The sequence below is a fragment of the Hyaena hyaena genome, unplaced genomic scaffold, assembly GCF_003009895.1.
Source record: "Hyaena hyaena isolate Hyena2069 unplaced genomic scaffold, ASM300989v1 scaffold_257, whole genome shotgun sequence".
Taxonomy (NCBI): Eukaryota; Metazoa; Chordata; class Mammalia; order Carnivora; family Hyaenidae; genus Hyaena; species Hyaena hyaena.
Window position 1 is genome coordinate 1,043,875 of NW_024080889.1, and position 25,588 is coordinate 1,069,462.

Consider the following 25,588-nt stretch of genomic DNA (forward strand, 5'->3'; position numbering starts at 1 on the left):
TAGTAACCTGTTTCAGAATGCAATGTATGTGACAGAAAGAGTATGAATTATTGATTCACTTCCATAATCTTTCCTTAATTTGGATCATCATGACACAATTTCATTTCCTAACATATGCTTGTAAAGTAAATTTTTATTATTTCCTGCATGCTATAAAAAAAGAATATGATACTGATGTAATACACACTGCCCATGTCCAATGACTTCATATCTTAAAGATATTACACATTTGTGGCCTCATTTAAGATCAACATGTTATTATCAGGATTTGTTAATAAGCATTAAAAACACACACAAAAAAACCTCATGGTTCATTCAGTAAGTGTCTATATCAATGTATGTGACTATATCTCATTTCAAATATTAGCAGTGGTTTCCATGGTAAAATCTAAATAGTGTTTCAGGTGAGTGGGGTTGTTAGTTTAACACTTCTTACTGCTCCTTGAATTATAGTTTTTATCAAATGCTACAACCTATCTTTGTGTTTTTTTTTTAATTCAAGTTTTTATTTATATTCCGGTTAGTTAACATATAGTGTAGTATTAGTTTCAGGAATAGAATTTAGTAATTTATCACTTACATAAACACCCAGTGCTCTTCACAATAAGTGCCCTCCTTAATACCCATCAGTCATCATCCATTTAACCCATTCCTCCACCCACTTCCCCTCCAAGCACCATCTATTCTCTGCAGTTAAGAGTCTGTTTTATGGTTTGCTTCTCTCTCTCCCTCTCTCTGTTTTTGTCGTTTTTCTTTTGATGAATTTAAAATATATCATGTATTCCCTGTGCTCTCAACAGGTATACAAAAACTAATATTCAATAATTGAAATAAAATTTAACTCCTAAATTTGTATTTAGTAATTCAGCGAATATTTATAGATTACTGACATTGTGCCAAAATTGTGTCATATCTGAGGTGGAGAGAGAGTGAGTAGTGATAAAAAGATAAAGAATTAGATTCTTCTGATGAGAAACCACAATAACTATGGGTAAAAAGACACACATAATTAATGATAAAAAGGTATTAATGCTACAGCAAAGGTATAAACAAGATGCTATTGTCACAGAGAGGAGCAATGACTTTGGGAAAGTCAAGTAAGACTTCCCAGAGGAGATGATATTGTATGTAGGTCCTTAGGGTGACTAGGATTATCCACAAGGGAAAACAGGGATATCATATGTTCAGGTATAGGGAAAACAAGTAGAATTATAATGTTGGCATTTGTGTGTAGAATCACTGTAAACACAACTGCTACTAATACTAACTGATGTAGGGGTGTTATATTAGTGAATCAAATATGGTGCATGACAATGCTCTTGGTGACATTACTTCCTAAAATGGTGATACCTCTGGGTAAAATTATGAAAAAATAAATTATAATCCTTTCTTGGTTTACATGGTAGTTGTATTCTTGGAAAAATCAGTATTTACTAAAGCCATACAAAGCATGTATAACAGCTTAATTTCTAAACTCGCATAATTATAAATAGGATTTTTACATATATTAGTGCCTGTACAGGACATTTGAATGTTGTGCTGGACTCTCCTCTACAGTACTTCTAGCAATTCTTGTCTTCTATCAATCAAATAACATCAGTGTTCTTTCACCATTATGAAAATAAAGAAAAACCTCAACAGATGTCCAAAATGCTCTCTAAGAGTACTCATCACATTGATAATCATCTCAACAGAATAATTATAATAATATAACTAATAAAAATTCTTAGGGAAGTGTAGAATAATGTATATAAACTATTTTTTATCTTTGCCAGCAGAATAGCAATAGATACCATTTGATGTTAATATATGAATTATAGTATTGTGCAAGTTTTGGTCTATCTGGTCTTTGTAGTTTTTCTCTTTTGTTTTTTGCTTTCTTTTGGACTAATTTGCTATTTTTTAAAGTTTTATCTTCACTTTTGGGTAATATATGATTTTTTTTGGTGCTTGGCTTTTAAGTATACATCTTTAATTTATTATTGTTCATCTACTTTCAAACAATATTATACAGCTTTTTATTTATTTAAGGAGCTTAAAACAGCATACTTCCAATTGTTCCCTCCCATCTTTTCTGCTACTTCTGCTATATATATGACTACTACATGTGGCATAATTTCATAATAAATTGCAACTATTTTTTCTTTGTAGTTATGTATCTTTTGGAGTATTAAAGATGAGAACATTTGTATTTACCTTCATTATAATTTCTGGAATCTTTCTTTTCTTTGTGTGGATCTTAGTTTGTAGCTGTTATCATTTTCTTTTGGCCAGAAGAACTTTCTTTAACATTTCTTACAACATCAGCCTGCTGATAATGAATTTTCTCATCTCCTGTTTTCCTCATAATTTTTGCATTAGGGCCTTAATTTTTTTAAAAAAAATGTTCATTTATTTATTTTGATAGAGTTGAGAATGAGTACAGTTGGAGGAGGGGCAGAGAGAGCAGGAGAGAGAGAATCCTAAGTGAGCTCCTCAGTGTCAGTGCAGAGTCCAACACAGGGCTTGATCCCACTATTGGTGAGATGATGACCTGAGATGAAATCAAGAGTCAACTGAATGAGCCACCCAGGTGCCCCTGGCCTTAATTTTTTTTAAGGTGTTTTTCTTTTTGAGGAGGGGCCAACATAGTGAAGTAGGGGGATCTGTACTTCCTGTGTCTCTCAAACAAAGAAGGGCTGAAGCCAAAGGACTTTGAACCCCAGGACTCTGGGAAGAAAAGAGACTGAGCCCACTAAAGAGAAACTGGGACAACTTCATGAATCATAAGTGGGTGATTATGAACCGGGGGATATAAAATGGGCCACATAGGCGTGGAGGGAAGGGATCCTCTTCTGTGGAGAGACAAAAGGAAAGGAAGAGCATCTGGGGAAGCATAGGACTGTATCTGGACAAGAGAAAAACCTGGGCCAGGATGTAGAGGGATCACATCTCTAATTGCAGGGCTTTCTTTAGACTGGGTCCAGCTACCCTGTTTGTGCCCCTGGGGAGGAGGGGAGCTACCTCTGGGTTTGGTGGTAGGTCAAAGGCACAGTCCACAGCAGGAGAAACTGGTCCCCTCTGAAGTGCTGCGGCACAGGACAAAACCAGCTGGGACAACATATTGGGCGGCATCCAGAGGTGCTTTCCCAATACTGGGGTGCATGGAGCAGGAGTTTAAATCCTAACCATCTTTTTGAAAGAAAAATACCTTTATTTTTAAAATATAATTTATTGTTCAATTGGTTTTCATATAACACCTAGTGCTCATCCCAACAAGTGCCTTCCTCAAGGTCCATCACTCACTTTCCCCCTCTCCCACCCCTCATCAACCCTTAGTTTGTTCTCAGTATTTAAGAGTCTCTTATAGTTTGCCTCCCTCCCCCTATGTAACTTTTTCCCCTTTCCTTTCCCCCATGGTCTTCTGTTAAGTTTCTCAAGATCTACATATGAATGAGAGCATATGGTATCTGTCTTCCTCTGACTGACTTATTTCACCTAGCATAATCCCTCCAGTTCCATCCCTACGGCTGCAAAGGCCAGATTTCATTCTTTCTCATTGCCATGTAGTATTCCATTGTATAGATAAACCACATCTTCTTGATTCATTCGTCAGTTGATGGACACTTAGGCTCTTTCCATGTTTTGGGTATTGTTGAGAGTGCTGCTATGAACATTGGGGTACATGTGCCCCTATGCATCAGCATTCCTGTATCCCTTGGGTAAATTCCTAGTAGTGCTGTTGCTGGGTCATAAGATAGTTCTATTTTTAATTTTTTGAGGAATTTCCACACTGTTTTCCAGAGCGGCTGCACCAGTTTGCATTCCCACCAGCAGTGTAAGAGGGTTCCCATTTCTCCACATCCTCCCCAGCATCTATAGTCTCCTGATTTGTTCATTTTAGGTTCTGACCCGTGTGAGGTGATATATCAGTGTGGTTTTGATTGTAGATTTCTGATGATGAGTGACATTGAGCATGGTTTCATGTGTCTCTTGACCATCTGGATGTCTTGCAAAAAGACACGTATGTATCTATTCATATCTTTTGCCCATTTCTTCACTGGTTTATTTGTTTTTAAGGTGTTGAGTTTGGTAAGTTCTTAATAGATTTTGGATACTAACCCTTTATCTGGTATGTCATTTGTAAATATCTTTTCCCATATTGTTGGTTGCCTTTTAGTTTTGTTGATTGTTTCCTTTGGTGTGCAGAAGCTTTTTATCTTGATAAGGTCCCAACAGTTCATTTTTGCTTCTAATTGCCTTGCCTTTGGAGATGTGTTGAGTAAGGAATTGCTGTGGCTGAGGTCAAAGAGATTGTCGCCTGCTTTTTCCTCTAGGGTTTTGATGGTTTCCTGTCTCACATTTAGATCTTTTATCCATTTAGAATTCATTTCTGTATATGGTGTAAGAAAATGGTCTAGTTTCATTCTTCTGCATGTTGCTGTCCAGTTCTTCCAGCACCATTTGCTAAAGAGACTGTCTTTTATCCACTGGATACTCTTTCCTGTTTTGTCAAAAATTTGTTGACCATACATTTGTGGGTCCGGTTCTGGGTTTTCTATTCTATTCCATTGGTCTTTGTGTCTGTTTTTGTGCCAACACCGTACTATCTTGATAATTACAGCTTTGTAGTAGAGGCAAAAGTTTGGGAGTGTGATGCCTCCCACTTTGGTTTTCTTCTTCAATATTACTTTGGCTGTTTGAGGTCTTTTGTGGTTCCACACAAATTTTAGGATAGTTCTAGCTTTGAGAAAAATGCTGGTGCAATTTTGCTCTGGGTAGTATTGATATTTTAACAATATTTATTCTTCTAATCCATGAGCATGGAATATTTTTCCATTTCTTTGTGTGTTCTTCAATTTCCTTCATAAACTTTCTGTAGTTTTCAGCATACTGATCATTTACAACATTGGTTACGTTTATTCCTAGGTATTTTATGGCTCTTGGTGCAATTGTGAATGAGATCAGTTTCTTGACTTCTTTTTCTGTTGCTTCATTATTGGTGCACAGAAATGCAACTGATTTCTGTACATTGATTTTGTACCCTGCGACTTTGCTGAATTAATGGATCAGTTCTAACAGAATTTTGATGGAGTCTGTCAGAATTTACATATAGAATATCATATAATCTGAAAAAAGTGAAAGTTTGACTTCATCTTTGCCAATTCTGATACCTTTTATTTCATTTTGTTGTCTGATTGCTGATGATAGGACTTCCAACACTATGTTAAACAACAGTGGTGAGAGTGGACATCCCTGTTATGTTCCTGATCTCAGGAGGAAAACTCTCAGTTTTTCCCCCATTGAGGATGGTATTTGCTGTGGGCCTTTCATGAATGGCTTTTATGATGTTTAGGTATGTTCCTTCTATCCTGACTTTCTTGAGAGTTTTTATTAAGAAAGGATGCTGTATCTTGTCAGATGCTTTTTATGTATCTATTGGCAGGATCATGAGGTTCTTATCCTTTGTTTTATTAATGTGATGTATCGTATCAATTGATTTGTGAATATTGAATCAGCCATGCACTCTGCAACCCAGGAGGAATCCCACTTAATCATGGTAAATAATTCTTTTTATGTGCTGCTGAATTTGATTTGCTAGTATCTTTTTGAAAATTTTTGCATTCATATTCATCACAGATATTGGCCTGTAGTTCTCTCTCTCTCTCTCTCTCTCTCTCTTTTTTTTGCCTGGGTCTCTGTCTGGTTTGGGAATAAAAGTAATACTGGCTTCTTAGAATGAGTCTGGATTCTATTTTTTTTTTTTAATTTTATGGAACAGCTTGAGAAGGATAGGTATTAACTGCTTTAAATGTCTTGTAGAATTCCCCAGGGAAGCCATCTGGTCCTGGACTCTTATTTGTTGGGAGATTTTCCATAACTGATTCAGTTTCTTCACTAGTTGTGGGTCTGTTCAGATTTTATATTTCTTTCCATTTGGGCTTTGGTACTGTGTGAGTGTTTAGGAATTTGTCCATTTATTCCAGGTTGTCCAGTTTTTGGAGTAAAATTTTTCATAGTATTCCCTGATAATTGCTTGTATTTCTGAGGGATTGGTTGTAATAAATCCATTTTCATTCATGATTTTCTCTATTTGGGTGCTCTTTCTTTTCTTTTTGAGAACCCTTGCTAGAGGTTTATCAAATTTGTTTATTTTTTTAAAAAAACAACTCTCGGTTTTATTGATCTGTTGTACTGTTATTTTGGATTCTATATTGTGTATTTCAGCTATGATCTTTATTATTTCTCTTCTTCTGCTGGGTTTGAGATGTCTTTGCTGTTCTGCTTCTAGTTCCGTTAGGTGTGCTATTAGATTTTGTATTGTAAATTTTTCTTGTTTTTTTTGAGATAGGCCTGGATTGCAATGTATTTTCCTCTTCAGACTCCCTTTGCTGCATCCCAAAGGATTTGGATTGTTGTATTTTCATTTTCATTTGTTTCCATATATTTTAAAATTTCTTCTCTAATTGCCCGGTTGACCCATTTGTTCTTTAGTAGGATGTTCTTTAACCTCCATGCCTTTGGAGGTTTTCCAGACTTTTTCCTGTGGTTGATTTAGTTTCATAGCATTGTGATCTGAAAGTGTGCTTGGTATGATCTCAGTTCTTTTATATTTATTGAAGACTACTTTGTGACCCAGAATGTGATCTATCTTGGAGAATGTGCCATGAGCACTTGAGAAGAAAATGTATTCCACTGCTTTGGGATGTAGAGTTCTAAATATACCTGTCAAGTCCATCTGGTCTAATGTATCATTCAGGGCCATTGTTTCTTTACTGATTCTCTGTCTAGATGATCTACCCAATACTGTAAGTGAAATATTAAAGTCCTCTGCAATTAGCACATTCTTATGAATAAGATTGCCTATATGTGATTGTTTTATATATCTGGGTTCCCCCTAGTTTGGTGCATAGATATTTAGAATTGTTAGCTCTTCCTGATGGATAGACCCTGTAGTTATTATTTAATGCCCTTCTTCATCTCTTGTTACAGCCTTTAATTTAAAGTCTAGTTTGTCTGATATAAGTGTGGCTAGTCCTGCTTTCTTTTCACTTCTAGTAGCATGATAGATAGTTCTCCATCCCCTCACTTTCATTCTGAAGGTGTTCTCGTGTCTGTAATGAGTCTCTTGTAGACAGCAAATAGATATGTCTTGTTTTTTAATCTATTCTGATACCCTGTGCTTTTGATTGGAGCATTTAGGCCATTTAAATTCAGTGTTATTAAAAAATATGGGTTTAGAGTCATAGTTTTTTTTTGTAGGTTTCATACTTGTAGTGAGGTCTGTGTTCTTTTGTGTTCCTTGCAACATTTCACTCATAGAGTCACCCTTAGGATCTCTTGTAGGGCTGGTTTAGTGGTGATGAATTCCTTCAGTTTTGTTAGCTTGGGAAAACCTTTATCTGTCTTTCTATTCTGAATGACAGGCTTGCTGGATAAAAGATTCTTGACTGCGTATTTTTTCTGGTCATCACATTGAAGGTTTCTTGGCATTCTTTCTGTCTTGCCAAGTTTCAGTAGATAGGTCTGCTTCTACCCTTATGTGTCTGCCTTTGTTTGTTAAGGCCCAGTTATCCTTAGCTGCCTTCAGAATTCTCTCTTTATCCTTATATTTTGCCAGTTTCACTATGATATGTCGTGCAGAAGATTGATTCAAGTTATGTCTGAGAGGTGTCCTCTGTGCCTCTTGAATTTATTTCATTTTTCTTTTTTAAAAAAAATTTTACTTATTTTTGAGACAGAGAGAGACAGAGCACAAGTGGAGGAGGAGCAGAGAGGGAACACAGAATATGAAGCAGGCTCCAGGCTCTGAGCTATCTGCACAGAACCCGATGTGGGGCTCATACCCACAAACTGTGTGATCATGACCTGAGCTGAAGTCAGACACTTAACCGACTGAGCCACCCAGGCACCCTGCCTCTTGAATTTCAATGTCTGTTTCCTTCTCCAGGTTGGGGAAGTTATCAGCTATGATTTGTTCAAGTACCCTTTCAGCCCATTTCTCTCTCTATTCTTCTTATGGAATTCCTATACTATGGGCATTCTTTCAATTGATTGCATCACTTAGCTCTCTAATTCTCCTTTCTTGATCCTGGATCATTGTATCTCTCTTTTTGTCAGCTTCCTCTTTTTCCATAATTTTATCTTCTAATTCATGTATTAGATGCCTCTGCCTCTTCAGTCCGAACTGTGGCCACCTCCATTTTATCTTGCACCTCATTTATAGCATTTTTTAATTCATCATGACTATGTTTAAGATTCTTGATCTCTGCAGCAATGGAGTCTTTGGTGTCTTCTATGCTTTTTTCAAGCCCAGTGATTAATTTTATGACTTATTCTAAATTCTTGTTATGTTGCTTATATCTGTTTTGATTAATTCTTTTTTTAAGAATTTTTAAAAATATTTTATTTATTTCTAGGAGAGAGAGAGAGAGAGAGACAGCGTGAGCAGGGGAGGGTCAGAGAGAGAGGGAGTCACAGACTAAAACAGGCTCCAGGCTCTTAGCTGGCAGTCAGCACAGAGCCCGACGCGGGGCTCGAACGCACGAACTGCGAGATCATGACCTAAGCGAAAGTCGGTCGCTTAACCGACTAAGCCACCCAGGTGCCTCTGTTTTGATTAATTCTTTAGCTGTCACTTCTTCTTGGAATTTCTTTTGTGGAGAATTCTTCCATTTTGTCATTTGGCTAGTTTTCTGTCCCTTTTAAGTTTTAAAAGCTTGTTATGTGCTCTGTGATTACTGTTACATTAAAGGTGGGTCATACACTGTCCAGGGCCTGGCTGTTCAGGAAGTGTTTTCTGGAGAGTGTTACTTGCTCTCTGTTATTTTATTTCCTTACTTGTAATGATGTTTTCGACCTTCAACCAAGTGTACTTTGATTTGTTCCTTGAAGTAGCCCTGGAAAGGAAAACAGACCAACAGGAAACCAAAACACGCAAACACACAAACATAAAACAAACAAATAAACAAAAACAAAAAAAACCCCTAAAAAGCAGTCTGAAAGCAGAAAACTAGAAACACCAGCTACAAGTGGAGAACAGGTAGAGGCAGTGCCGATGAAAAAGCATATAGAAGGAGAAATGACAGGGGCAGGGAAAAAGGAAAAATGAATATTTATTGACCAGGCAGAGAGACTAAAAGGCTTAGTCTAGAGAGAGAGAAATGAGAATAAGGAAGGAGGTGAGGAAAAAGAAATGAAGATAATGTTACCCAAAGAAACTATATAGTATGATTATTCCAGAGAGAGAGAGAAAGTAAAGAAGGAGGTATAGAACAAGCATCAAGAGAGTGGATGTTTGTTTAAGCAAACAAGTAACCAGAGTAACCAGCCTAGAGGAGGTAAGGGATAAGAAGGAGAAAAAGGAGAATAAATCTAAATAACAAAAATGGGGTGCCTGGGTGGCTCAGTCGGTTAAGCACCTGACTTCAGCTTATGTCATGATATCATGGTTTGTGAGTTTGAGCCCTGCATCACGCTCTGTGCTAACAGCTCAGAGCCTGGAGCCTGCTTTGGATTCTGTGTTTCCCTCTCTCTCTGCCCCTCCTCTGCTCATGCTCTGTCTGTCTCTGTCTCTCAAAAATGAATGAACATTAAAAAATAAAATAAAATAAAACACATAACAAGAATTGTTCTAGAATTAACCCGGGCAGTGCCACAGTGCTGGTCTGGAGGAGGGGCCCATCTGGTTCCATAGTGTCTATCCAACTGCAGTAGATATGTAATTCCCTGGCATGGAGAGGCAGTGGTTTGGTGTAGGCAGGTTCCGCCTCCACTGTGGGTCCCACCTCCACTGTGGGTCCCACCGGAGGAACCCTGAGGCCCCACCTTGGTGGTTATGGGGAGAAAAATGGCAACCCCCAGTACCTTCCTCACAGACCAGGGGACCCAAATCGCTCCTTTGGATTCGTCCTCACTGTGCCAAGAGCCCAGAGGTGGGCTATCTTCCTCTGCTGTCTCTTGTATCTCATGCTTATCTGGGAATTAAGTTCCTGCTTTGTGCGTGTGGTCCAACAGCAGTCCTGTAGCACTTCAGGGGAGGGGACTGGTTTCTTCTGCTGCAGACTATGCCTCTGATCTACCACCAAGCCCGGGGTGGGCTCCCCTCCTACCCAGGTGTGTGAACAGGGCATTTGCCCCAGTCCTAAGAAATCCCTGCAGTTAGAGCTGGGATCCCTCTCCATCCCAGTTCGAAGTTTTCCTCTTATCTAGATAAAGTCCTATGCTTCCCCAGCCCATTTTTCTCTTCCCTTTGTCTCTCTGCTGAAGGAGATCCCTCCCTTCTGTGCCTGCGTGGCCGGTTTTATCACCAGCAGTTTGCAATCACCCACCTATGGCACCGTCTGGTTTTCCCATTTTCTCCTTGGCAGACTCCATCTCTTTTCCTCCCAGACTCTTGGGGTTCAAAGTCCTTTGGCTTCAGCCCTTCTTTGTTTGAGAGATGTGGGAAGTATGGATCCCCCTACTTCTCCACCATGTTGGCCCCTCCCCTGATAGAATTTTTTAAAGTTATGATTTTGTTCTTTGTTGGGATATGTATATTTAAGTTGTAAGCTATGATATCTCCGACTTTCTACATCCTAGGTTTAATTTAAACTTATAAAATTAAAAAAATAATTAAAGTTCCTATTAGGAAATATAACTTATAGGTTAATTCAGTGGTTCTCAAATTATTTCTGATTAGGAAACGTTAGGAAGTTATAATTCTAGTTATAGAACTATTGCTTATATGAATTAAAATAATTAAGTATTTATGACGATTTAAATATAATAACCATTTATTAAATAATTGATGAAACTTATTGAGCATCCTTTGGATTTAAGTAGTCATGCTAGATATTTTCATATCTAATTCTCATAAACCCTATTTTGAAGGATGGATTTTGCTTTCCTTTATTTTGGATGAGAACTACTGAGGCTTAAAGGAATTAAGTTGATTGCCTTATATCACAAATTATTAATATGTAGTAGATGTGAGATTTCAGACCTTAGTTTATGATTTCAAAATGTTGCTTGTTTCTACACTACATTATGTAGTTCATTTCTTACTCTCTAGATAAGCAATAAATTATAGGGAATGGGGAAAATAATAAAAAAAATCGTGTTGGACTTCTTTTAATAAATATATTTTGATTTATGTTAAACATGAGCCTTTTTTTTAAATAGGCAGTGATATGGGAAATGAAGATGCCATCGGAGGGAATGTGAGCAAATATACAGTGCTTCCATCTGGATACTGTGGGCAGCCCAAGAAAGGACATCTTATCTTTGATGCTTGTTTTGAAAGTGGTGAGTGTATTAAAGATACTAGCTTTTGAATTTGTCTTAGGTTGTTTCAAAATACAGTTCATCTGGCCATTCACTGTGATTCAACCCATTTAATATTTCTTCATATTGGAACATGTTATCAGGGAAAAAGCAATTTTCAAAGAATTAACTTAGAGTACTTGAAAATGAAATGCTGTGTTTTTGTTCCAATGTGATTAATGGTATAATGTTAATACTAATGATCATTGGTATAGCACTTTATATTCTATAAAATACTTTTTCAGATATTATTTTTTTGGGGATAAAACTGACATAAATTGATTATATGATAAATCATTAATTACTGAATGTTTATCATGTATCTGGTTCTGTATGATATGCTCACAGAACTTAGTCTTTGTCAGAGAGAAGGTCTGCCTATAAAGAAATGATGAGGGGACAGATTCAGTTGAACACAAACAAAACAGCAAAAGTAATATTGCATCACAGTATTGTGATCAAATGCTGTGGTTATTCCAAATGGGAAGTTCAAAACTTGATTGTAAATTCCCATCCAGTAGGGAATGGATCTTGTTAACTCTTTTTGTGCCCTAAGCCTCATACTCTGAATGGCACATAGAAGGTACTCAGAATGTCTTGAAAATACTAATGAGAAAGGTAAATTTTGTTTTATAATTATTAATCATTTTTTGTGCGTGCCTCTGTGTGTGTGTGTGTGTGTGTGTGTTTGTGTTTGTGTGTGATTAGTTGAAGGGGCATGGCAGTTCACTTCTATGACTCTTCTCTGAACCCTAAGAACATTGGTTGTTTATATCAACAATTGAAAACTTGTTTATGCAAGGTTTTGCTCTTTGTTTATTCCATACTATTTTAGTTTGCTAGGTCTGCCATAACAAAGAGCCACTAACTCTGTGGCTTAAACAATAGAAATTTATTGTCTCTCCGTCCTGGAGGATGAAAGTCTGAGATCAGGGTCTCAGTAGGGTTGGTTTCTTCTAAGTGTTGTGAAGAAGAATATAAGCCATTCCTTTTTTTCTAGCTTCTGGTGGTTTGCAATCTTTGGTGTTCTTTGGTTTGTAGAATCATCATCCCATTCCCTGCCTTCATCTTCACTTGACATTCTCCTTTTGTGCCTGTTTTTCTCTAAATATTCATTCTTTATAATGATGCCAGTCATGTTGGAACAGGTGCCACTCTAATGACTACATTTTAACTTCATTATCTTTGTAGAGACCCTATTTCCTATTAAGGTCACATTCTGAGGTACTGGGTGTTAAGACTTTAACATGAATTTTGGGAGCACATAATTCAACCTATAAGATAGTACTGTAGTGTTCTTCCATTCAGACATGAACACTGTCCATGTAATTAAGAACAGTTTCCTTGAAGTTTGCATTATTGCCTTGTTTGGGATATATTTGGTGCCTAGAAAATATCTTTTGGATTTCTTTTTACCTCAGTTAAAGATTTGAAGGCTCTTTATAATAATAGTAGTTCTCTAAGGGTCAGAATTATCCTCATTTTAAAGATTATATGTTGCAAAAAAAAAAAAAAAAAAAAAAAAGATTATATGTTGCTTTGGTTTACCTAAAGTCTGAAATAATCCAGAATTCTTTCCTAGAGCATATTTTCCTTGACCTTAGTCATCTTTTTCCATCCTTTACTGAAAAGTTCAGTAGCAGAAATTACTCAATGTGACCACCTGGTAACCAAATTAATAATGTATATTTCTCCAAATGTGTATGAATAATTGGTTTATGTCTGTGCAAGTAGTGCATAAGCCTTGCAGTAATAGTATATTGGTTAAGTGGACATGCTCTGGTGTCAGGCTAAAGTTTAAATTCTCACTTGAAAACTAAGCCATAGTTTTCTCATCATTTAATGGGGAATGATGCCTACCTTACATCTTAAAGAAAAAAAATATATTTCTAATTAAATAATTAGAACACCTTACCAAAATAGATACAAAATAATAATAATATTGAAAAAATAGGTAAGTGAGAAAATCTTAGAAAGGGGAAATACAAAAAGAAAGTTCAGATGGATGAGTACATAAAATACAAGCTATGAGTTGCCATAAATTTGCTATAGGTAGACAGTAAATTTAACTGAGGGTTTTCTGGTAGCCAGCACCATGAGACAAACAATGTCCATAAGATAAAAATAAACCAAATATTGAAATCTTGCAGAAATTCCTCCTATTGTCCTTCTAAAGCAGACACTGAAATGTGGTGAATAACATCTTCAAGAATATACCTATGACATTTACAACAATGTATTCCATAGGTGTGTATTTTGTAACATCCTTCAGTGTAGACTGGGGGATAATACTAAAGGGCATCTTAGTGAAAGCAATTCAGTTGGCACTCAAAACAATTTGTTTGACATATGCAGCTTTCATCTGATCTAATTTAAATTCAGGTACTTTTTTTAGGGATTTTCCCTATTTAAAACAGGAAAGTCAGGGGTTTTCTCTTATGTGCTAACTCTGAGGTACTGACCGTGGATGCTTGATGTGTTGTGTAGTGAAAAGGATTCTGGAGGTGTAGACTTTTGGAAGAATAAGGTGATTAATTGATTCAATGATTGGGAGATATTGTTTCATGTGGATGGAGTATATTGTCTTCAAATAGGCCCTCATAAATGTTTTTGCTTTCTGAGTTGTGGAATATGTAAAGTGCCTAGTATATTGCCTGGCCCTGAACTGGTGGGTTATCTTTTTCTAATGAGAAAGAAGTTCTACAGAACTCTCAAATGAATCCCTGCTCTGTTTTTTCCCCCTCCATTCTATAAGTAATATTACCCTTGGGAAAACAGAAGACCACCATAAATTTATCTTTCTATAGATATCTGACACTTCTCATGATTTTTTAAAACTTTATTCTCTTCTACTACACTATAACCTGCTTAGGACAGAATCTGAGTCTGATTAATTCCTGCTCTCCCACAGAACTAAGGAGAATGCTTACAAAATTAAGCACTAAATTAATACTGTATTTATTTGATGAATGAAGTATTTAAAATTTTTTTAAATCTTTATTTATTTTTGAGACAGAGACAGAGCATAAGCAGGAGAGGAACAGAGAGAGAGGGAGACACAGAATCTGAAGCAGACTCCTGCAGAGCCTTACGTGGGGCTTGACCCCATGAACTGTGAGGTGATGACCTGAGCTGCAGTTGGATGCTTAACTGACTGAGCCACCCAGGCGCCCCTGGTGAATGAAGTAATTTGAGCAATAGAAAGATAGGGAGAAATTAATTTTCTTATAGCTGTCATGAAAAAAAAAATCATATTTAATTGCTTGCTTTTCCCCAATCTACCAACTTCTCTCAAGCCTTTGTATGTGTGCATATACTGTTTTCTCTGTGACCTAGATCCCTTCCTCTTCCTGGTAAAATGTTAATTTAGACTCAGTCCAGCATTTCTTCTTCTGAGAAACAGTACCGCTCAGAAAAGTTTGATTTTCTCTACCTCTTTGTTTACAGGCACCAAGTAGGCTCTTGTATGATAGCCTTTATTGCATTGCAGTCATTTAGTTGTTTCTTTCTTTTTTCTTTCACTGAAACCTTGAAGTCAGGGATGGTTTCTTATTAGTTTTGGTTCTCCAGTGCCTAATGTACTAATAGTCCTACAACAAGAAGCATAATAAACGTGTGAATAACTGAGGGAGGACAGATAGTGAACAAAATCATTTTCATGAAGTGAGATTTTAAGATGAATAAAAATATTTTTGTATTTACATAAAAATTTAATATTAATAGCAGCAAAAACATTAAGAAGAAAAACAAAACAAATTTTGCTTATCAGACATTATGATAAATGATATATACAATTTATCTCATTTAATACTCACTGAAACTTTCTGGGGTATTATATATCTATTGTAGGTGAGGAAACTAATGCTCCAATGTAAAGTTATTTCACTTGAATTACATGATTGACAAGATGTGTAGATGAATTTGAAAATGAGGATTTCCTGACTCCAAAGGCCATGGTTTTAACCATTGCATATATACACTACCTTATTATAGGCCAATTTATGACATATGAATAATATATATGTATATAGTAAGATAGGATATATAGGTTTTATGTTAAGAAAAATTAGAAATTATCTACTTGTTTTAAAATAAGCCATCCAAAGGGCACCTGGATGGCTTAGTCCCTTGAGCATTTGTCTCCTGATTTCAGCTTAGATCATGATCCCAGGTCGTGGAATCAAGCCCTATGTCAGGCTCTGTGCTGAGCATGGAGCCTGCTTGGGATTCTCTGTCTCTCTCTGCTGCTCTCCCCTGATTGTGTGTGCACTCTCTCTCTCTTAAAAAACAAAATAAAACAAAACAAAAAAACCAACAACAACAATCCAAATAAATACTATTTGGTTGCCATCATATGCAATATAATATTGTTTTGTAATTGATATGAATATATGTATATTGCATAAGAGAAGAACAATATAATTTATACTAAAAATTAGTCTTGCAGACTTAATATAATATTTAAATTACTGTGGCATGAAAGAGGGTCAGTAAAAGACAGGGTTTAGTTGTTTTATATACCATTTCAAAATGATGGAAATAAAACCTTAAAACTTTTATTTTTAATTTCTCTGATGGAATTTTATTGTATTCATGTAATCTTTAAAAATTACTGTTTTATTCCCTTTTAAAAGAAAATAGTTTTTATTCTTGGTACAGTATGAAAATGTGCCATGATTGCAATAGAAATTAGGGGTTTTAGGCTAATATCTCACTTTTTTTTGGATATGCAAATGGTTCATATACTTTTCCTTTTTAACTTTTGAGGAATAATTGAAAAATATAATTATATATATTTAAAGTGTCCAATGTGATGATTTGGTATATATACATGTATGTAAAATATTCTATATATAATATAGAATAATTACCAATATTAAGATAATTAACACATCCATGACCTTGCATAATTAACATAGGTAACTTTTCTGTATGTTAGAAATCCTTAAGGTCTACTTTTATCAACTTTCAAATATACCATGCTGTATTATTAACTATAGTAACCATGGTTTACATTAGAGCCTCAATACTTCAGTTATATAACCCTATATCCTCTTTCCCCCAGGCTCTGGCAACTTTTCTATTTCCTGTACAACTGACTTTATTGCAGAATTATTAAAAATAGCCAAGATATGGAAACAACATAATGTCCTTCCATATATGAACGAGCACAGAAAGTGTGATACGCATGCACGTATGCACACACACATATGTACAGAGGAATATTATTCAACTATTAAAGAGAGTAAATCCTGGGGCACCTGGGTGGCTCAGTCGGTTAAGCCTCCGACTTCAGCTCAGGTCATGACCTCATGGTTCATGGGTTCGAGCCCCGTGTCCGGCTCTGTGCTGACAGCTGGCTCAGAGCCTGGAGCCTGCTTCAGATTCTGCGTTTCCCTATCTCTCTGACCCTCCCCTGCTCATGCTGTCTCTCTCTCTCTCTCTCTCTCTCTCAGAAATAAATAAAACATTAAAAAAAAAGAAAAAGAAAAAAAAAGAGTAAATCCTATTTGTGACAATGTGCATAAATCTGGAAGGTATTATGTTAACTAAATTAATTAAAATGGCATTATAATATAATGCCGATCATACAGGTTTTGGTTTCAGACAGAACTGTTTCATGTATTAACTTACTCATCTGTAAAATTAGGAAAACAAATATCTACATCATAGGATTATTATGCAAAGTAGCATAATATATAAGAGAGACTTAGTATAATATATGGCTGTCAACTTCAGGTTATAATTCTGGCACATGTATAATATCACTTCAAGAGTGTTAAAATGTGCCAGGTACTTTTGTGGGTATGTTTATAGTGTTATTACCAATCCAACAACGCTACAACATAGGAACCTTAGATTAGGGTACCCCCAGGATCATACCCTGTGACAAGGAATTAGATAAAGGTTGTAAGAGAGAGATCTCAAGAGAGAGATACTTTAGGTAATTCATGCTTTTCTGAGCAAATAGTATTCTTGATTATTCTAGTCTAAGTTCTTTAGGCTTGGAAAAGTTAGACAATCAAATATTGTTCTGGGTGCTAATAAGAAGAATTAGAAGAATATTTGGAGATTTTAAGTTAACAATATTCTCCTTTGGCATCAGAAGTTAACTTTGTAGTTGTGGGAAGAACAATGTGTGGAGTCAGTTGATCTGGTTTTGAATCCTAGCCTGACTTGATCTTGGGAATACTTTATGTCTTTGAACCCCATTCTATCAATCTAAAGATGGAGAAAATACTTTATAAGGTTTAAAAATGACTAATTATAGTTACCATTTTTCAAATATCTAGTGTGTCCCAGTCTTTGAATAAGGAGCTTAACATGTATCACCTATAATACTTATTGTTTCAGGACTCCCTAGACTAGGTTAGGATCCCGTCTGTACAGACCTATTGCAGTCTATATACTTTCCACTCTACTAGAAGTACTTGTCTAAATGTCTGAAGTTTGTAAGTTCTATAGGAACTCAACATATGTATCATGCTTAGTCTACAGCCTGGTACATAAGAAGTGTTCAATAAATGTATATGAAATAAATACAGTTATCACAACAGTTCTTCAGAGTAAGTATTATTAATGCTGATTCACAGATAATCAGGCTTAGAGAAGTTAAGCAGATGTGAAAATTACGCTGTTTTTAAGAGGTAGAGCCAGGATTTGAATCTGGGTCTTCCTATAATAGTTAATGGTCCAGACATAGGCGTTTTGTGAAGCTCAGAACATACTTTTACATACTTTATTTCATTGAATCCTTACATCTTTTGAGGTAGGTATTATTCTATCTTACAGATGAAGAAGTAGAGGCCTAGAGATGTTAAATCATTTACCTATGACTATACAGTTAACTAATCAAGTATCAGACTGGGTATTTGAACTCAGTTTTGATATGATTAAAATAATAATAGTATTAAATATGAATATAGAATTTACTCTGTGTCATGCAGATTTCTAAATATTTAACATAAGTAATTCATTTAGTTCTCATATCAAACCGATGAGGTAGTTTCTATTGTTATTATTTTCACTTAACAGGTAGGGAAACAGACACTAAGAGGTTAGATAATTTTACCAAGATCATTCTGCTGCAAGGTTGTGGACCTGGGGTTCAAATCCAGTTGGTCTCATTCCAGAATTTGTGCTTGTAACCACTGTGCTATGTTGGATCATAATTTTTATAAAAGCTTATCTCAGTGTTAGACACTTAGCAATATTTTCATAATTTTTAAATTTTGCACTTAGGTCTTTATGATTTCTGAGAAAATCAAGATTGTTGTAATTTAAAGTTAAAATATGATACTTAATTTCCTAAATTACAGAATGAAGTGATGTAGCAGAAAAATATATTAGACTGATCATTGATCACTCCGAACCAAGAGCTTATGACCATTAACCTTTAAATCAAGAAAGATTCTCTTGCAAAAAATTATGTTGAGAGATGTTTCCAAATATTTAAAAATCAAATCATATACTATGTGAGGCCTAGCATCTCTAAGAAAAAATAAATGGTGAATTTTCTGTTTGTAGAATCTGCCCCCTTCTTCATTCTCAAAGAAATGAGATAAACTGCTCTGTTTAATGAAGAAGTGTTTTAAAGTTGTGTGTAATTATAATTATGACAGACTTTTTGATTTAGATTGTTTGAGGGACATGACAGAATCTTTTCTTTTCTTTTCTATAAATATACCAATCAGCAGATATGTTTTACCCTGTGGGAGGAATACAACACACAGTTCCTGGCTTAAAGGAGTTCAGTGGGAGAGACTGACAGAGGCTGTGATTAAATTGACCACAAAATTTATTGTCTAAAGCAAATATTTTTGCCCAGAACAAGTGCTAACCTGGAAGGGATGCTGGGACAAATGGCATATCCTGGGGCCTGTCAGAAGCTAACCATGATGTGTAATACCTCTGATTCTAATAGGGATAAATACTGTGTAATGAGAAAGCACATCAAAAACATGTCTTTTTCAGTAGGGTGTTGTAGGATGAGGGGATGGCAAGTTGGCAGACTTTTTAGAAGGGACTACAATGAGCTGAGTATTAAAGGATTAGTAAGAATTATCCTGGTGAATTTTAACAACCAGGAAAAACTACCAGTTCTTGTGATATTATGCAGAAAGACCTGAATGCCAGTGTGATTGATAATGGTACTTTCAGGAGATGGCAAACTATAACTAACTCCCAGAAATGGAGAGTATTCCTGACAGTAAGGGCTCACTAAAACTTTTTAAATAATAAATTTAATAAAAAAGCAAACAATGTAATTAATTTATTTCCAATATATACATAATTTCTCATTCCTTTCTTTATTCTCAAAGAAATAAGTGTGCTTTACCTTTCCTCACTTTGGGCAAATATTGTAATGACACCATCCATGTGTCTATATCCTGAACCTGACCTTAAGTGGGTCTCTCTGCTGGTTGGTCTCCTCCTCTCCACAACCTCATTCTGTATCAGATCTCTGCCCTTTGGACCCTCCTGACTTATAGGTATTGCTGCATTGCTTGCTTTGCTAATCCAAAGTTTTGGCACTGACCAGTGGTTTAGCATTTTGTCCCTGCTAGGATTTTTTCCATAGGATGATAGTAAAAGAAAATATTAGGCAATGTACTTTGTTTCCCCTCTGTTTATTATTAAATGAATGATTATAACATCTTGCAACTTTTTCAGCCCCACAACTTCAGTCCTAGACCACGTCTTCAGTAGGTTTGTTGCACTTATATGGCAGCTTTCTTACTGGATTCTGAAGTTATCTCCAACTCTGTCTGGTCCATCCTTCACAATGGCACCAAAACTAAAATGTAAATCATTTGATTATACTACTTTATTGTTTAAAATCTTTCATGACTCCCTGTTGTCCTCAGGATTAAATCCAAGTGCTTTTATTTGACAATGTCTTTAACATAAGATCTGATAAAAATTTCCTTCATATTGATATTATCATTTTATGCCAGAACATGCCCACTTCAAGGCCATTATCTCTTTTAGGGGAAAAAATAGCACATTTAGGAGAAAACAGCATGGTTATGAAATATAAAGTGTTTCACTCTGTCTAAAAATTCTGTTGGAGAAATATTGGCAGCTATGAAACTGTAGGTGAATAATTCTTTTATTTGTTTCTAACTCATAATTGAAACAAAGCTGAACTATCATTTTAGGCTGTTCATTTGTTTTTTAAATTTTTGAACTCTTTACTGAATTATATCTACATAAATGTGGTTATGTTTCTTCATATACATATTTCTCTTTACTATTTTGTCTACTTCACTTTAAGGAAGAAGCAAAACATTTCTTTCCCAAATAACTTTTCTCTAAGAATGATGACATTTCTGATAGTAACATTCCTGAACCTAAGGGCCTTGGAAACAACAGTTGAAGAAATAAGAACTATGTTAATAAAATCTTATTTGCACATATCTTCAGCTGCTCTTTTTAAATCATCTGAGACAGTGTTTTGAAGGGGACTTCCAATACACGTAAAACGTCCCTCCTATGCTTTAGTAGTAAAATAACTACCAAAAAAGGGAATGTATCACTTGATTAAATGTGATTGATTGAGTTTGTTTATAGCCTTCTTTTTTCTAAGATTTAAGATACTATTGAAATGATTATATGTGTGTAATAGTTTAAAATCTAAACATAAATACTTTTTAGGTGATAACCAAGTGATTCATTTTCAATTGGAATGTTTAAAAATTTTCTATTATTATTGCTTTCCATTTGTAATCAAAAATTTTAAATTATATTAATTAGCAAAACTAGAATGTTGTCTGTAATCTATGCTTTAATCTTTATAAAATAGTTCTACTTTGATAGTATATTGCAGTATTGAAAAATCCATACAAATTGTAGGTTGTCATAGAGCTGTCAGGTAGACTTGCCTTTTGAAGGTATGAGGATATTTTGTGCAGGCCACCCATTTGCAGTTTGTTTGATTTCTCTTTCTTTCCCCATTCTCTGTATTGCAGGGGCCAACCTCTTGAAATTTGCACTTCCTGCACTCCCTTATCATCTGAATTCTGACTAGGTTCAGCGTATAGGAAATTCTAGCAGGAGATTGAAGGGCAGGGAAAAAGGAGAAGCCTGGTTATTTCTCCCTCATTGTATTTTGTGCAGCATGTCCAGTAGTGGCTATATTACCTTCAGGGTTTTGCCACATAGCCCCTTCTTTGTGATCCCAATTTTGCTGGATTGTTGTACGTTGAGCAGAGCCTAAGTACATCCTTAAAACAGGCATGACAGTATCTTTTAGGGTTGTTGTATGGAATGGAATTACCAGAAGCCCAGCAGATAGTCAGTGGTCAGTACTGAAAGCGTAGAAAGGGAAGTGATTCATTTTGTGTGTATAGATGGGGTGGGATGGGGTGGGGGAGGGTGGGAGACCATTGAGGAAGACATTTTAGAAGAGGTAATATAGGAATTACACTTTAATACTCTGCCTGGAATGTTTTATCAAAAAGCATGGCTTTTTCCTTCATTTTAGGTTTTTACCCCCCAAATGTCTCTGTGATCCTGTGTAAAATTTCAACTCTATTTCCCGAGATTTCCTAATCCCCTATCTATTTTATTTTTTCTTCTTAGTACTTACCACTGTCTAATATAATATAAATTTTATTCTTTATATTTTATTTGTTATATCCTCCATTAAAATATAAACTTTGAAGGTAGAATTTTTCTTTCATACCCTGATGCCTAGAAGAATGCCTGGCACATGATGGGTGCTCAGTAACTATTTGTAGAGAGTTACCTGGGTGGCTCAGTCTGTTGAGCATCTGACTCTTGATTTTGGCTCAGGCCATGATATCACCATTCATGGGATCAAGTCCCACATTGGCCTTGTCAGCATGGAGTCTTCTTGGGATTCTCTCTCTCCCTCTCTCTCTACCCCTCCCAGGTTTGTGCATGTGCTCACTTGCTCTCTCTCTTTCAAAAAAACCAAAAACTTAAAAAAATATATTTGTTGAAAGAATTAGTGTGAGAATGAGTAGAAATTCACCAGATGAAATTAGTTAATACATGCATTTGTTGTTTTTTCACAACGATTGACCTCAAATTATAGAATGCAAAGTTGAAGAATTTAGCATGACTGTACTGATGTATGGAAAATAGACACATATCCACATATCCAGCAACCTTTTTTTTTTTGAGACTGTTGCTGAGAACTTGGGTGGGATGGTGGGAAAACTGAATAGTCAAAAAAGTTGTAAAATACATGCACTAAAGTTCATGCACCTTACTTCTCAGAGGAGACACTAAGCATTTATTTCTTCTTGTTTAGACACAGTTATAACTATTATTGATTATATGGGTTTTCAGCTCTGGCAGTTTGTAGGTAGGGTAGAACTTGAGGAGATAGGAATAATCTTTGGTGTGAACTCAAAGTTGACAAGGTAACAGAAGGGAGGTGGCAGAAAATGTAAAATAAACAAGAATATTTAAGTATGTAACTTTTATAGATCTGTTCTTTATCATAAAGGTAATATTAAATTATGTACAATATGATTTTAGAAGGACTTCCAGTAAAAATAGAAGTGTCTCTATATAGCTATTACATCTTTATCCTTTCAGTCTGGTTTGTATCCTCACTGCTCCAGCAAGATACTTCTCTGAAAGGCCAGAGACTTTAGTCATGTAATTCAGTGGTCTTGTCTTAGCTCTTGATTCCTCTGTAGCATATGATATTTCTAATGATCACCCTTACTCTTTGACATTCTTTTTCCTTGGCAGTGTTGACTCTTTCATCTTCATTCACCTGCCCCCTTTCTGACTTACCAGTCTTGTTTTCATCCACATGTGATCCGTAAGGCATTCTCCAAGGTTCAGATAACCTATTTTTAATCTTTATAAATCTTGAGTATCCTATCTAATAATTCATCATTCATCCATCCATTGAGAATTATTATTATGCTCATTAAATATCCTGAAGCCATTAATTTCTTTCTATCTGCCTCCTTCATTCAAACCATCAGCATCTGTCAGAACTACTGTTCTTGTTTCCTTCCATACGTGCTCGCCACCCCCATTATTCATTCTCAGCACAGCATCTAGAGTGATCCTTTTAAAACTCAAATCCAAGCGTATTCCTGTTCTATTTAAAACATTCTATTGTTGAGAGGGAGACACCATGGCGGAGAAGTAGGGAGCTCCGTACATTTCACTTACCCCCATCTTTCAAATGGAGAAGACCTGAAGCCATAGGAACCCTTGCAGAATCCAGGAGTTTGAGAGGAAAAGGAGACAGAGTCTGGTGAGAAAACCTTATAGTGAGAATGCATACTGGGGAAGATAAACATGGGCCGGGACCGGAGACACGGAGGGAGGGAAGGGAGTCCCCTTTGCAGGGAACCGCGGTGAGTCCAGGGGAAAAAAGAAAGAGTGGCTGAAACTGCTCAAGACACTGTCCCTGTCGCTGGAGAAGAGATAAACCTAGGCTCAGGACACAGAGGGACCCAGTTTCCTGCTGTCCAACTGACCCTAGGCAGGATGCACTGGTCCCAGGCAACACTGGGAGAAACAGCTCCTTGCTCGCCAGCTTGACCTGGAGGGGAAGCATTAGCACTAGAAGCTGCGCTGCTGTGCTTCTGGCTCTGCTTGATCCCCAGTGGGGAGGCAAGAGGCTTGAAACTGTTCAGAGGGACTCACCTGCAAGTTTATATTTCAGGTGATATCAATGGGGCACGCGGACTAAGATCTGGAAACGAGGCCAGGCTTGGCATATATAGAGCACGGCCCACCTTGGCTATGCCTGCGGCACAGGGAGATAAGACCGAAAAGACTGAGTTGCAAAGCTTGGTTTGAGAAGGGACTGGGGCGCTGCCATTTTTCACCCCACAATAACCAAGATGGGACCTCGAAGCAGCCCACGGGATGCAGTGGAGGCTAAGACCCGCCTATACCAAACCACATCAATCCTCTAGAGAGCTGCTTTTTTTTTTTTTTTTAAACAGGAGCCCAATGCAAGAGTAACAAGGATGCACTGCCCTGATTAATTCTGGTCACTGGCTTGCTGAGTCACATTTAATCCATTCCCTAGATGTATATTCTACACCTCCACCACTACCTTTCTCTCTCTCTCTCTTTCTAGAATAATCAGAATATTTAGTTTCTCTGAGTAGCATTATCTTCATTTCTTTCTCCTTACCTATAACCATATTCTCCTCTTTCTCTCTCTGAATTAAGCCTCTTAGTCTCTCTGCCTGGTCATTACATTTCCAATTTCACTTCCTCCCCACCCTGTCATTTCTCTCTTTGTATATGCTCTTTCATCAGCACTGCATACACCTGGCTCTTTATTTATAGCTGGGAGTTCTGGTTTTATGCTTTTAGACTGTCCTTTGTTTTTTAGGTTTTTTTATTTTTTATTTTCTTTTCTTCTCTTTTATTTTGTATTTATTTTTATTTTTATTATTTGTCTTCCCTCTTCCTCTTTTTTTATGTCCCTTTTTTTCTTTTTCTTTTTCCCTTTTGGTTTGGATGTTTGTTGGATTGTCTGTGTGTTTGTATTCCTTTATTCCCTGTGTGTTTGTCTGTCTGTTTTCTTTCCCAGGGCTACCTCAAGAAACAAGCCAAAGTATACATGGTGGAGAGTCCCAAATACCACTACGAATAGGGAAATAAAATAACCAAGGTCTCAACAAGAGAGACCAAAAGACACCATTCAAAGAACACTTCCTGAATGGACAGGCCCTGGACAGTCAAAGAGCCTTCTTTAGTACAGCAGCACTCACAGGTGCAGAGTGTATAACAAGCTTTTAAAACTAACAAGAGACAAAAAGATAACCAAAATGACAAAATGAAAGAACTCTCCTCCAAAGAAATTCCAGGAAGAAATGACAGCTAAGGAACTGCTCAAAAACAGATATAAGCAACATAACTGAACAAGAATTTAGAACAGTAGCCATAAAATTAATCACTGGGCTTGAAAAAGGCATGGAAGACATCAAAGAAACTATTGCTACAAAGACTGTGGAGCTTAAAAATAGTTGTGATGAATTACAAAATGCTATAAATGAGATACATAATAAAACAGAGGCGTCCAATGCACGGATTGAAGAGGCAGAGAGGAGAATAGGTGAATTAGAAGACACAGTTATAGAAAAAGAGGAAGCTGAGAAAAAAGATAAGCTGATCCAGGAACACGAAAGGAGAGTTTGAGTGCTGAGAGATACAATCAAACGGAACAATATCTGTATCATAGGAATTCCAGAAGAGGAATAGAGAGGGAAAGGCGCTGAAGGAGTCCTGGAACAAATTATATAGCAGAGAACTTCCCCAATCTGGGGAAAAAACAGACATTGAA

The 25,588-nt window shown here is 36.3% G+C and overlaps 1 protein-coding gene across 8 annotated transcripts in view; it reads left to right on the forward strand.

Moving 5' to 3' along the window:
* LOC120240623 (BEN domain-containing protein 5) overlaps positions 1 to 25,588 on the forward strand; it is a 1,403,952-nt gene that overhangs the window by 139,225 nt on the left and 1,239,139 nt on the right. For all 8 annotated transcript variants that reach the window (XR_005530669.1, XM_039245389.1, XM_039245392.1 and 5 more), the window contains exon 2: positions 11,146 to 11,268. Coding sequence is in view for 7 of the 8 variants with exons in the window: in XM_039245389.1 (XP_039101320.1) it covers positions 11,146 to 11,268 (123 nt within the window). In the remaining variant the exon portion in view is untranslated. The remainder of the gene's footprint in view (positions 1 to 11,145; positions 11,269 to 25,588) is intronic.